Source organism: Hoplias malabaricus, chromosome 3 (genome assembly GCF_029633855.1).
Source record: "Hoplias malabaricus isolate fHopMal1 chromosome 3, fHopMal1.hap1, whole genome shotgun sequence".
NCBI lineage: Eukaryota > Metazoa > Chordata > Actinopteri > Characiformes > Erythrinidae > Hoplias > Hoplias malabaricus.
Window position 1 is genome coordinate 60,749,178 of NC_089802.1, and position 12,207 is coordinate 60,761,384.

The 12,207-nt window shown below is 39.7% G+C and overlaps 1 protein-coding gene across 1 annotated transcript in view; it reads right to left on the bottom strand.

The window, feature by feature from the left end:
* The window catches only part of LOC136692768 (espin-like protein), a 39,058-nt gene that overhangs the window by 13,447 nt on the left and 13,404 nt on the right, over positions 1-12,207 (bottom strand). Inside the window, exons 4-5 of the mRNA XM_066666439.1 lie at positions 11,803-11,985; positions 11,071-11,202 (exon numbers count right to left, since the gene is read on the bottom strand). Coding sequence (XP_066522536.1) covers positions 11,071-11,202; positions 11,803-11,985 — 315 coding nt within the window. The remainder of the gene's footprint in view (positions 1-11,070; positions 11,203-11,802; positions 11,986-12,207) is intronic.

The following is a 12,207-nucleotide window of genomic DNA, read 5'->3' on the forward strand; positions in this document are numbered from 1 at the left end:
GGATAATATAAAGATTTAATATGGGTACCCAAAAGACACATTTAAGGCAGCTGTCCTCTTCAGCCCCTGAGTGGGACTAGGGGGGAGGCACAGATTCATACTGTAAAATAAACCTATGCTCTGCTTGTTTGATTGCAGCTGTCTCAGGGAAAAAGGCTCTTGCGCTTGGAGCAGCGAACTGCACTGAGGGAGGGTGACCTCTTTGGGATGAAACCAAAACATGAGGAAATGCCTAGCACGCAACTCTCTGGCCAACGGCCCAAACAATCCATTACAGGCACCATGAGGAAATGAGAAGGCCTGACCCAACCACATTAAGGTGGAACAAAAGCCCTAGGAGCTGCATGGCAACTTACAAATCTGTGACACGAGAGGGATGTACATAATTAAATCTCGTTTTTCTTTTTTTTCAGACAAGCAAAAAGTAGGTAAACCAATAACAGTTTTGTGCAATGTGTGGCTGATTAGGTTTTGGCTAGTATTATACCTCTGGCACTGCAAATGTGTTCAAAACCAGGCTTAAACCACATACAAAAACAACTGCCCATAGGTCTGCTTCCAGGACAAGGATTAAAACTAGTCCTAGTTGAGCTTTGCCTTGAAACAAAAAAATCATCCAGTACTCAGGTCTTTAATGGTGCTTAATCCTGGTCTACGGCTCAAACCAATATATACAGTAACAACACTGTATAAAAATAAGTTATATACATATATACAGTTTATATGAGGGCTGGCCCCGACTATTTGGCTAGTCAGATATTTGTTTGTTGAATAGATATACGTTTTTTTGATATTCAGATTCTTTTTTGGATAAACGTGGCTATGGATAAACACAATGATCCACTCCACCCTTGTCCAGGCTCTACAGAGATTAAAATAAAATGTCCTTAATGAACCGCCCCATGCCAAATTAGGTCATTCATGTTCATTTAAGAGAGCCTGAGGGAGTGGGAGCTGTGGGAGCTCACCTGCTTGTGTTGTTGTGCTCTGAAAACAGGTAAAGAAAAAAAAAAACACAAGCACAGCAGCCCATCATAGTTGCGAATTTAGCTCTGAGTTAAAGGTAAAAGGAAGACGAAACAAGCCTGAAAACAGACAAAACAAACAGAAGCCCTTTCACATTACTTTGTGTTCACATATAAGAAGCTTTATCATTTCAGCTTCTGTTAGATGGAACACGCCCTGTGCTGTGATGTTTAGAATGTCAGCTCACATATCTAAGCCTAGTTAGGCCACCTATGCTTCCAAACATGGCGGAGCCTGTCATTTATTACTTTCTGTTAGTCCAGGACAAGTTTTTATCATCAGTATGTGTCAGCTCAACTTTCAGTCAGAATTGGTCTTTGTCAGTAACATCACTTTTGCCCGTGATGTCACCAGCACACCATTATGGCAGTATAGTCACAATGAAAACAGTGAAGAACATACATTATATTTATACTAAGGCAGCAGTAAGAGCACTAAAACTGGAGAAGTATGAGCAAAGTGAGAGGACTCCACACAAAGATAAACCCAGCAAGGATACCGGGGACTGCTACTTGGATACATTTCTGACTTTATTTATTTTTATAATAATATTGCTCCGTATAACCAGACCATAAATTTGGAGTCCTGAAACCGCATTGCTGCCTCCAACCTCGTACTTGGATATTACCACCCATTTTGTGTAAGGGTTAAGTGTGTTTACTCTCGAATATATAAATCCCCTGAATTCTGTGGCTGGATGCAGGATTTGTTTACATTTCACCTGAAGGACTGTGACAGACAAGGTAAGCTGGCTGTAATCAAGAGTCATTCTTTCGTTAAAGATTCCTCTCGTTAAAGTAGGGGTGTCCAAACTTTGCTGGTGTGGCTGCAGGTTTTCGTTTCAGCAAGAGATCTGTTGTTTAAAGTTGGAGACTGACTAATCAAATGAGTGGAATCAGGTGTGGTCTCCTTATTTGGAGTGAAAATCTGCATTTTCATTGGCCATCTGCATTAAAGCAAAAACTTTGGAATACAAATTAATGCTGAGGTGATGACAATGAACTTATGTTATAGTGTATACGACCAGAGCCACCATTCAACCTAAATATATATTTAAAAAAAAAAACAATATCATGCCATCTTAATGAAATAACTCAAAGTTTGGAAAAGTACTAAAGTAATTTGTATGGTATTATTTTATATATTAGCGCTTTACAAGCATAAGGATGAAGAAGATAATAACAAAGGATTTAAAATATTTCACACAATATGATTTTTTTTTTACTGGTAAAAGTAAATTAGCAAAAGTAATGACCAATAGCAGCTGCACAGGGTTGTTAGAGAGTTTAACATTCGTTGAAGAATTGGTGTAAAAGTAAGACCCTCCCCCTAGTAATACTCTATACTGTGCTAAAATTTAGAGATAGTGTGATGGTATGAAAAATGTGGATACCACCCATCCCTACCCTATACTGCCAGAAAGATGAGTTATATTTATTGTTTTTGCACAGTATAGAAAAAATCTAACCTGCTACAACAGTGGAAAGTAAAAGAATGTGCAGGGAAAGTAAAAAAAAAAGCCCAAGAACAGCTTGAAGCACTTTCACTCTGAGAGAAAATAAATAATGAACAGATAAACGATCTCAAGAGAAAATGATTAAATTACATAATACACATATTATAATTACAATAATCATTGAGTACAGTGTCAAGAAAAGACAAAGAAAGTGGGACCAAAAATCCTCACGAGAAAAATCAGATGCACGTTTGAGGTCAACAAACATCCTTCTCTCTAACCCTTCTCCTGGATGGATCACATTTCCACTTCCAAGCATTAGAACGGTGAAAACCCTGAAACCGAGCCCTGTGGATCCCATAACCAGCTCTACCTGAACCAGGCCAGCAGAGAGAAGGTAACCAAACACCCTCAGAGTGTAAAGAGTGCAAACAGCAGCATCAGATGCCTCTCAATTCTAGCAACATTAATTAGTTCCCTATTGTTAAGACAGGTCAGTTTATTTCTGGCACCTCAGCCCCTCACATCATCAGGTTGTGTGCCAGACTCTTCACTTATTCAGTTGTCATTCTAATGAACAGAGTGCACTAGTTATTATGGAGGATCAAGGCTTTACATAATGAGCAATAAATATGGTGTGGTCATACAAATGATGAATGAATATTTGAAAGATATGTTGCTTATTAGATAATAAGCAAAAAACTAAAAATAATAGCATTGGAAAACCATAATAAACACACTAAATTTTAACATGAAACTGTAAAAGTTTCTGAATGGAAACTATACATTAATGGCAAACAATAACGTTAGCATAAACCAATCAGCCATTTTATCAAGTCCACTGACTATATATATATATATATATATATATATATATATATATATATATATGTATATGTGTGTGTGTGTGGACGTTTTCTACAGACAGCAGGCAATGTGTTGCTCAATACACCTTTTTTCAGCCCCAGTGTTTCTTATTAATTAATGGTCCCTAAAGGACCCCCAGAGACCAGATATGATTTGGGTGGTGGATCATTCTCAGTGCTGCAGTAAGCCATGCTCTCTGTGTTTTTAAAGCACTTGAGAATAGTCCCATATGCACTAGAGGATAACTAATTGTGTTTTTCTACTGCATGCAATTGGCTAGGCTTGGCTCAAATCGCTTTTAGATCCACTTTTAGTGACTTTTCCACTAGAACATCTCCCCTGTGCACAAAGTCTTATTGCTACACATGGGTCAAATCTTGCTTAAATATACATTCATTAGTACGAAAAGTATTTCTTTATAAATCACAGTTTCTGCATGAGATATTACGTACGCATGTTTCAGACCCATTTTTGTGCGTATGCACCCTTTACAAATAAGACCCCAGGTATCAGATTTGGCCAGTGGAAAAGCAAGAGCCGAGCCGAGTCAAGCAGAGTTGTGTATGTTCCATGCAGTGAAAAAGCGCCATAACACAAACTGTGCAGCAACACAGTTGTGTACAAAGTTGACTTTGTACAAGGTGGATCAGTGAGGCAGGTGTGTCCTAATAGACTGGACAATGAGTGGATAGTAGGGATGCATAAATACCATGTTTTCCAACTGAGTACGAGTACAAGTATGTATATATTTGTACTTGCTGACACCGATACTTACTTAGAAAGACACTTTTGAGTCGCCAGTCCACCTACCAACGAGTGTTTTTGGACAGGAGGCATGAAATAGAACACACCAAACTCCTGACACGCCGTTAGAACCCACAACCTCCAAGTACCTGGAGCTGCGTACCTGCTGCACCACCGTGCCGCTCCCAATAATTTAAATTTCATATTGTAAATGTTCATCTACAAATGCTCTTCCATAGCAAGTAAAGATAAAATGGAAAATGAGTGTAGAAACTGGAGTTTTAATGTTTTTGCTAATCAGTGTATATATCTGTCTATCCAGCATGCATTGAATTAGTCATGCCCATTCACACAGAATTTATTTGAAATATTTTTGCCACATGTACAGCGAGATTTCACTGCAGTCAAGCAGTACATAATCCCGTGAAGCTCTCCACTGAAACAAATAATATGCAGCAAGCAGAAGTTGCAACTGGACGTTACGCAACTTTAGCAACTCGACACAGTACTGTAATCATCTCCTTGGTCTATAAAGGACTGTGTGGGGTTGTGGGTATGCAAAGGACATTTTTTATCATGTCCTATGCCCCCAACAAAAGTATCACGACAAGGCCTTTAATCATTTAATTCTGTATTTTATTGAGTCCCATTTCCACATGTCAATAAATTGAAGTTCCTGCCAATGCAGGCTGCCTTTACATTTAGGAAAGAACTGGTTACTCTAAAAGAGCCACCACCACAAGTCATTTAATGAATCATCTTCATTCCTAAATATTCCTCGATCAACTGAGTGGTATTATAGAAAGACGAAAGCATTTAGGAACTACAGCAACTCAGCTACAAGGTGGTAGACCACGTAAAGTTACTGAGAGGGGTCACCTATGGTGCTTTTCCACTGCATAGAACCTACATGACTTTACTCGACTCTTTTGCTTTTCCACTGGCCATATATGGTGCCTGGCCCCTGGAACTAGATAAGTTTTCAGTCCCAGATCACTCCAGGTTCCAACCGTGCCAAGTAGGTATGACGTGTAAACCCTGCAAAGTGCTGATTAGCCAGAGAGACATGTCAATCACCACGAAATACAGAGCTCATTCAAATCCAGCACAAATTATCCACCCCACCCCATCCCACTGATCTATGAGAACTGGGGAGTGGAGCCGTGTTCAGTCCAAAAAACTAAAACAACACGCAAATACACGATGAGTAAACAGTGCCTAACTGTACCGTCACTATTGTTGCAGTTTTCAAAGCCAGCGATTCCTGTTAGAGATGGGGTGTTGCGACGTCACCGGCTCTGTATCGCGAGGGGAGCCCTGCCAGTGGAAAAGCGACAAGCTTTAAGCAAGCCGAGCCGTGTCGAGTCGTGTAGAGCCAGACCCATGAGTTGGAAAAGCACCACAAGTGTCGAAGTGCATAGTGCGTAAAGTCACCAACAAATGTATATGGTGGTATCTCAAAACTTTTGACCACCAGTGTGGTGCCCTGTGATGGACTGGTGCCATATCCAGTGTGTGTTCCTGCCTTGTGTCCAGTGATTCAAGGTAACCTCTGGACCCTCCAAGACCCTGAACTGAATAAGGGGTTACAGACAATGAATGAATGAAAGAATAAATAGAAATTGGATTTATTTTGACTGATTTATTTTGCCTCTTTTGATTGATTGTTTATTCATAAGACATGATTTGTGAAGAGTGAAAATTATTCTTACACATTTTTTCCCTGTCCAAGAAGACCTAGCATGTCGGAAAATAAATCCAGATTTTGGTGATAAAACAAATGCAAATGTGTGCAAGATGCATCTTCTGAATGCATCAGACCCCAGCTTGTTTCCCAGATTGAATGGCCCTCTTCTTAGCCTCTCCTGTTAGGCCCAGTTGGTTGAGGACTTTGCAAAGTGATTGGCCTACAAAACCTCTACATCCCACCTCTATTGGCTCATAGTGAGTCTTCCAGCCCCCTTCCTGGCACTTCTCTGACAGCTCCTGCTACTTTGCGCGTTTTCTTTCATTTGCCTCTTCCATTCTCTTTTCTCAGTGCACTGTGAGTTTGAGCAAAATCATCTGTTTTGTTACCTCAGAGATGATGATTATGTCTGGCTGGAGTGATATTATAGCAATATGCTGGGGAAACTTCAGCTGCTTCCCCAAGTCAGCTGGCAACTGCAAGTCAGAGGCAGTGTGGAGGAGATCTGACCTTAATCTTAGCTGTCGACAGCATTCCTCTCCAGCTTTGGCAAAGGCGATTCTTGTCTTTGGGGCAAGATGGTGTTTGCCAGGGTTGATGGCATTGCATGTTTTCAGCCACTGCCTTCAGCACCTGGTCATGGCGCCATTGGTAGTGACCGTCTGCACGGGCCTTTGAACAGCTACTCAGCAGGTATTGTAGGTATCCCCTTCCAGAGCATAGCTGGCATGCTGGTGTCTCCCTCTAGTCCTATACATGGAGGTCTGGCTGGGCTTGGTAAGGCATCATATACAGCCTGGACGAGGATACGGACACGATGGAAGTCTGCCTGCATGATGTTTGTCCAGGTGACTTTGCACTATAGGATCCTCTCCCAATTTGACCATGCCCTCTGCTCCCTGAGCCCCATTGTTCTGTTCACTCACTTTTCCTCCACGCCTGCTCGGACATCTTCCTGGATTAGCTGGTGTCTCTTTTTCCCCTTGGGCCTTGCCCACTTAGGTCTTTGGGTTAAAGCCCAGGGCAGCTCTTCCTGTGGCAAACGCCCCCACCAACTCTGCCACCCCCACTGCTCTCTCCACTCTCAACTTCCTCCCTGTTCTCACACGTTCTGGTCCAAGAGTCCCTGTACTGAAGGACCTCTCTTGTGCGTGCCACCATGAATTCTTCAGTGAGACCACTGAATGGGAGCTGTAAGATGTATATATTCAGTTGGGAAAAATGTGAATATGAACAGACGTGGGAAACAAAAACTGCAGTGGGGTCAATATTAACGATGATCACAATGTTTTAATAAAAAAATGTGTTTAACGCTTTTCAAATATTGCTTAGCTCTAGTGCAGTAGTCAATCTGGTAATTTACAATTAGTGTATGTCATGCTCTAGTGCTTCATTAATAGTCTGCAAACAAACAGTACCATCCCACTACCATATCATTTTCACTGCTTTGACAATAATGTACCATCCAAATAATATCAAAACAGATTCTGTGGTCAGAAACTGGCCAATAATTCCAGGATTATTGTGTGTATATATACACAATTAGATATCTGTGTTGTCAATCTATAAAGTAAGAAATGAGTGTGGTCAAAATGTATAAATTGATTTCATATTACACAGATTAAATACAATGATGAATATGCATGGAGCCACAGTGGGTTTACAACAAAAGCATAATAATAAAGGAATAAAGTTTATTTTTAATTCTGTTTCACTTCTGTAAAAATCAAAGCCAGGGCTTGCAATAACAACATTACAGCTGATCGTACTCTAGACTGATCGTACTCTAACTGATTTTGACTGGCTTTTCCACCTTCCAACTCCACACTCCATTATTTGGAAATGGCTTGCATTCAACATACATGTTAAGATGTGTAAATAAATACTCATAGTTTTACAGTTGATAAACGAATTGTCATTAATTGCTGTCAATGTTTCCTTTGCTTGTCATGTGCATAGAAGCACATGGCTCTTTGTTTTGTTTTTGTTCCTGTCTCCCTCGTCTCTGCTTTAGCTCCATCCTCATGGTGCCTCCTTTGTAGCCCTGCCCCCTTGTCATCTGTCACACCCTGGTCCTGTCATGTCTGTTTTCCCAACCATGTGCTCTAGCACATGGCTCTGTTTGTTATTGTTCCTCTCTCCGCCCTTATCCCGCCTAAGCTCCAACCTCTCGTTGTGCCTCCTTTGTAATCCTACCTTTCGTTATCTGTCCCAGATGTTCCTTGTCTTTGGTGTGCATTTAAGTTCCCTTGTCTCTGTGCCTGTTTGTTGGACATTCGTTTCATGCTCTCTGTCTGTCTCCTCTGTTCCTTAATTTGCTTCTCTTCCTAGTCTGTTATTACTTCCCTCTTTCTTTCTCTAAGGTTAGTATTTCCCTATCTTCTTAATCAGTTAGTAATTCCCTCTCTCTTCAATATAAGTATCTCTGTCTCAGCTACCCTGCATAAGTATCTATCTGTATTTAAGTTTCCCTATCCCTTTGCATTTTCTTTGCATTTGTCTCTCTAGTCCAGGTTTCTTTGTATCTGTCTCTCTAGTATAAGAACTCTCTGTACCTGTCTCTCAGTCTAGATCTCTCCATGTAAATATCCATGTCTAGGTCTTTATTGTAGAATCTCTGTTAAAGAATCTGTTGTCTCTGTTCTTTGTCTGTATTCTGAATAAAACTGCTGTGTTATAGCATTTGCGTCTGCCTCCCTCAGTCAACCCGGACCTGACATGAATACACCGTTTTATATCATAAAATCAATTTATGTCTTGTTGACAGTGTATAATATTCAGTGGCCATAAAATTTGTATAAAACACTAATTCTGAATTACATAGTAATGAGTTCCTTCGGCACCTTAAGGTTTCGCTGGGGCACATCTAATCTATTATCTAATTAAAAAAATACTTCAAAGTTTTATAATATTGGACAGTAGAAACAATTAGGAATACTCTCTGTCCTGAGATAATTCTTCTAAATGTGCTGCATATGGACTTATTTTGACACACAGAAAGGGCAGCTAAAAAAAATGGAAAGTGCAGATTTAGATACAATAAATGAAAGCATATGAGTCTACACCTGCAGAATACCCTGTGGACTTATCCTTCAGCTCACTACTCCATATGTGGCCTCCATGTCTTATTCCTACTTGGTTCAGTGGGTGTGCCGTGCCCAACTCCATTACCCCAATCACATCTTAAAAATTCATGACTCAAATTGAGGAACATCTTGCTTACCACAGAAAACAAAAGGCCTTCTTCTGAAGTACCCTCAGAGGCTTTGAGGCCACTGAGATCATTTGGATCTGCATTAGAAAAGAGGCACCGGACAGCATGCGCACATCCTGCAATCTGCCTCCACTTTCAGACAAGCTCTCTGCGGGAGCCGAGGTGTCAGTCAAAACAGGCAGAGTGAGTGAGTGGGCAGCCTTGGGTCGCAATGTCAGAGTAACTGGATATTCAGCTTATGATTTCCGTGCAGGCTGTATGTGAAGAGAACCCGATCCACATGGGAGGAATATAACCTGGGGTGAGCACTGCCTCTTTCTGCTGCCATTAAATGCTGTTTGACTTTTTGTTGAAATGTGTGAGATCATGACCTGTACAGTCAGAGTGCTGTTTTAAGCAAAGAACACTTGTTGTGATCTGATTATGTACTAATATACAGCTAAGGGCTGATTAAATTAACTGGTAATTCCTCTGCAAAGTAAAGCTGCCATCAAATTTAAAGCTAGTTAAGAATATCATATCATATCTATGAGCCTATAATAACTTACAAATGTGCACTAAAGACATGCCACAACAAATGCAAACAAGTAATATAATATCTCATAATTGATTCAGATAATGAGTGCATACCCTGGTATAAACTATGGAATCGCCGTACTTTTAATGATGTTAACAGAGATTTTTTACTTTGTATTAAATGAATAAATAAATCACAGATATGGCACTTTTTCGTTAAATACTCTTGTTTTGTGAAAATGTAAATAAATAATTTAACTTATTAACAATTTTTTAATCAGATCAAGTAGAGTAAATATTTTATGGAATCAGTCTCTATTGTGGAAAAATTATGGCATGGTCAACAGCAAAAATATATCACAATGACTACTTTGTTTCTTGCCACGGACCAAATCTGAAAACCAAAATTTTAGTGCACACCTGTGTACTGACTGTTGAGGTGATGGCTGCCATCTCCTCTGGAACTTGACCTGACATGTGAATGTGTGATGTAAATAATTGGGGAAATTTGATAATTTTCTTCAGGCAGAAATCTTTATATGTTTCTTGCAGATCTGTGAATCATCACTAAATATTACATCCAGTCATCCGGACTCCATGACTGCATCTCCTTAGCCACTTTAATCTGATGGTTTGACACCTTACTTATTCTACCTGTATATCCTTTAATAACATTCCTATTTTGTTTATGCTTGTAATAAATGTTTTGACACAGCCTACAGGGTTTTAGAATTGTTTCAATTGACAAACTGATGTTAGGGCCATGTTTTCTTTCAATTAACATAATTCATCAGGACTGTAAGCACTACAGATTAATTTATATTTGACTGGTGCAATATTTGTTTTAGGTAAAAAAAACGGCATTCATTTAAATGTTTTAAAGATTCATATAAGCGTTGACAGACAGAACAAACACAGCTTTGTTAAGATTATGTGGGTGGGACAATCCATATCATCTATTGTTTGGTGAGGGTGCTGTTAAGTTTAGACGGCCAGTTTGAAGAACATCACAATTTGGCAACATACATGGTCTCTTCTCCAAGCACTGGAAAATTCACAGGATATAATTTTACTGTACACACATGTGTTTACAAGATTAACCTTCTCAAAAATAAAACACAAATCCTGGTTTCCTGTGGCTGTAACAGGTATCGCAGAGACTGTAAGAACTGGATGCATAATAGAACAGAAAAAAAAGCCATGATTTAAAGCAGCACAGCAAAAAGAGAGAAGAATATTCTTGACAAAAAACACTGATGAATGGAATTTGACCAATCAAAGCAAACTTTTGTCACCTAACTGAGTAACAGGGTTTACAAAGAAGAGATTTAAATACTCAGCGTGACTTCAGAATGGGCCAGTGCCACAGAATGGGCCAGAGCATTACTCACTGGCAAGAATGGTAATAAACCTAGTTTTCTGGCTGCACAAATAATGGTACTCAAGTGAAGTTTCCCCTCATTTTTTTGCACTAGGAACCTGACAACACCAAACAAGCAAACCAAGGTAAATTCATAAAAGCTGCTCTGAACTACCAGAAGAATAACAAACAGACCTTACCTCTTTTTCCACCATGTGCAGATATGTGGCACATTCATAGTGACCATTATACTCTGCTAGGTCAGCCGCAGTGAAGCCATCCACATCCCTCTCTGAGGGGCTGATATCATGACTGAGTAGGACCCTGCAACACTGAGAAAAATTATTTATTTTAACATGTGAAATTTCAGTTAAAATAATGATGCAGATCAATTGTTTTCCCTTAATTGTAGTTACAACAACTGCAATGACTTATTTATTTATTTATTTTTGTAACATAACCATTTTCCAATTCTCTTTCTCTAACTGCTTGTACAACACACACAATGCATTGTTTAAAAAAAGCTATTGTGGTGTAAAATGTGGAACATATGGTCAAACATTAGGAAGATATATTCATACTTGTGACAACACATCAGTTCATTCAAATTCTATAAATGCTTAATCTGGGTCAGAGTGCATCCACAGTCTACCAGGAACCTTTGAGTACAAGGCAGGAAAACACTGTGGACAGGGCTCCAGTCCATCGCAGGGCAACACATTTATTGAACTATTTTGAAAATGAAATGATAAGTGATATATTTCCATGTATAGGCCATATGTATTTGAGACTGATAGATACATTGTTAGCCTCAAATGCTACATTGTAGCATTTAGACTCTTTTTCAGTACAGGGTGCTTAAATAAGCAGATTTCTGTTTTAAAATTTCAAAGGCTGTCAGATTTCTAACCATGCAGCTTGAGTGTCCTTACTTCAATCTCTCCATTCTCAGCTGCATCATGTAAAGGAGTGCCACCCCAGTAGTCTTTAATAACCTTTGACCCCATTTGAAGCAGAATGTCCAGTATGCGATGATGCCCCCCGCTGGCAGCAAAGTGCAACGCAGTGGCCCCCTCCTTATCCTGACTGGACAAGCTGATGTCTGTGAAGGAGACCTTGGAAAGAAAAGCACAACAATTCAGAAAATTTCATTTAAAAAACAAAAATAATTTGCATGTATCAGTGTGTGTGTGTGTATATATATATATCTTCCCACGCTCCAAAAACACACGTTGGTAGGTGGATTGGTAACTCAAAAGTGTCCATAGGTATGAGTATGTGAGTGAATATGAGTGTGTGTCGCCCTGTGAAGGACTGGCGCCAACTCCAGGGTGTGT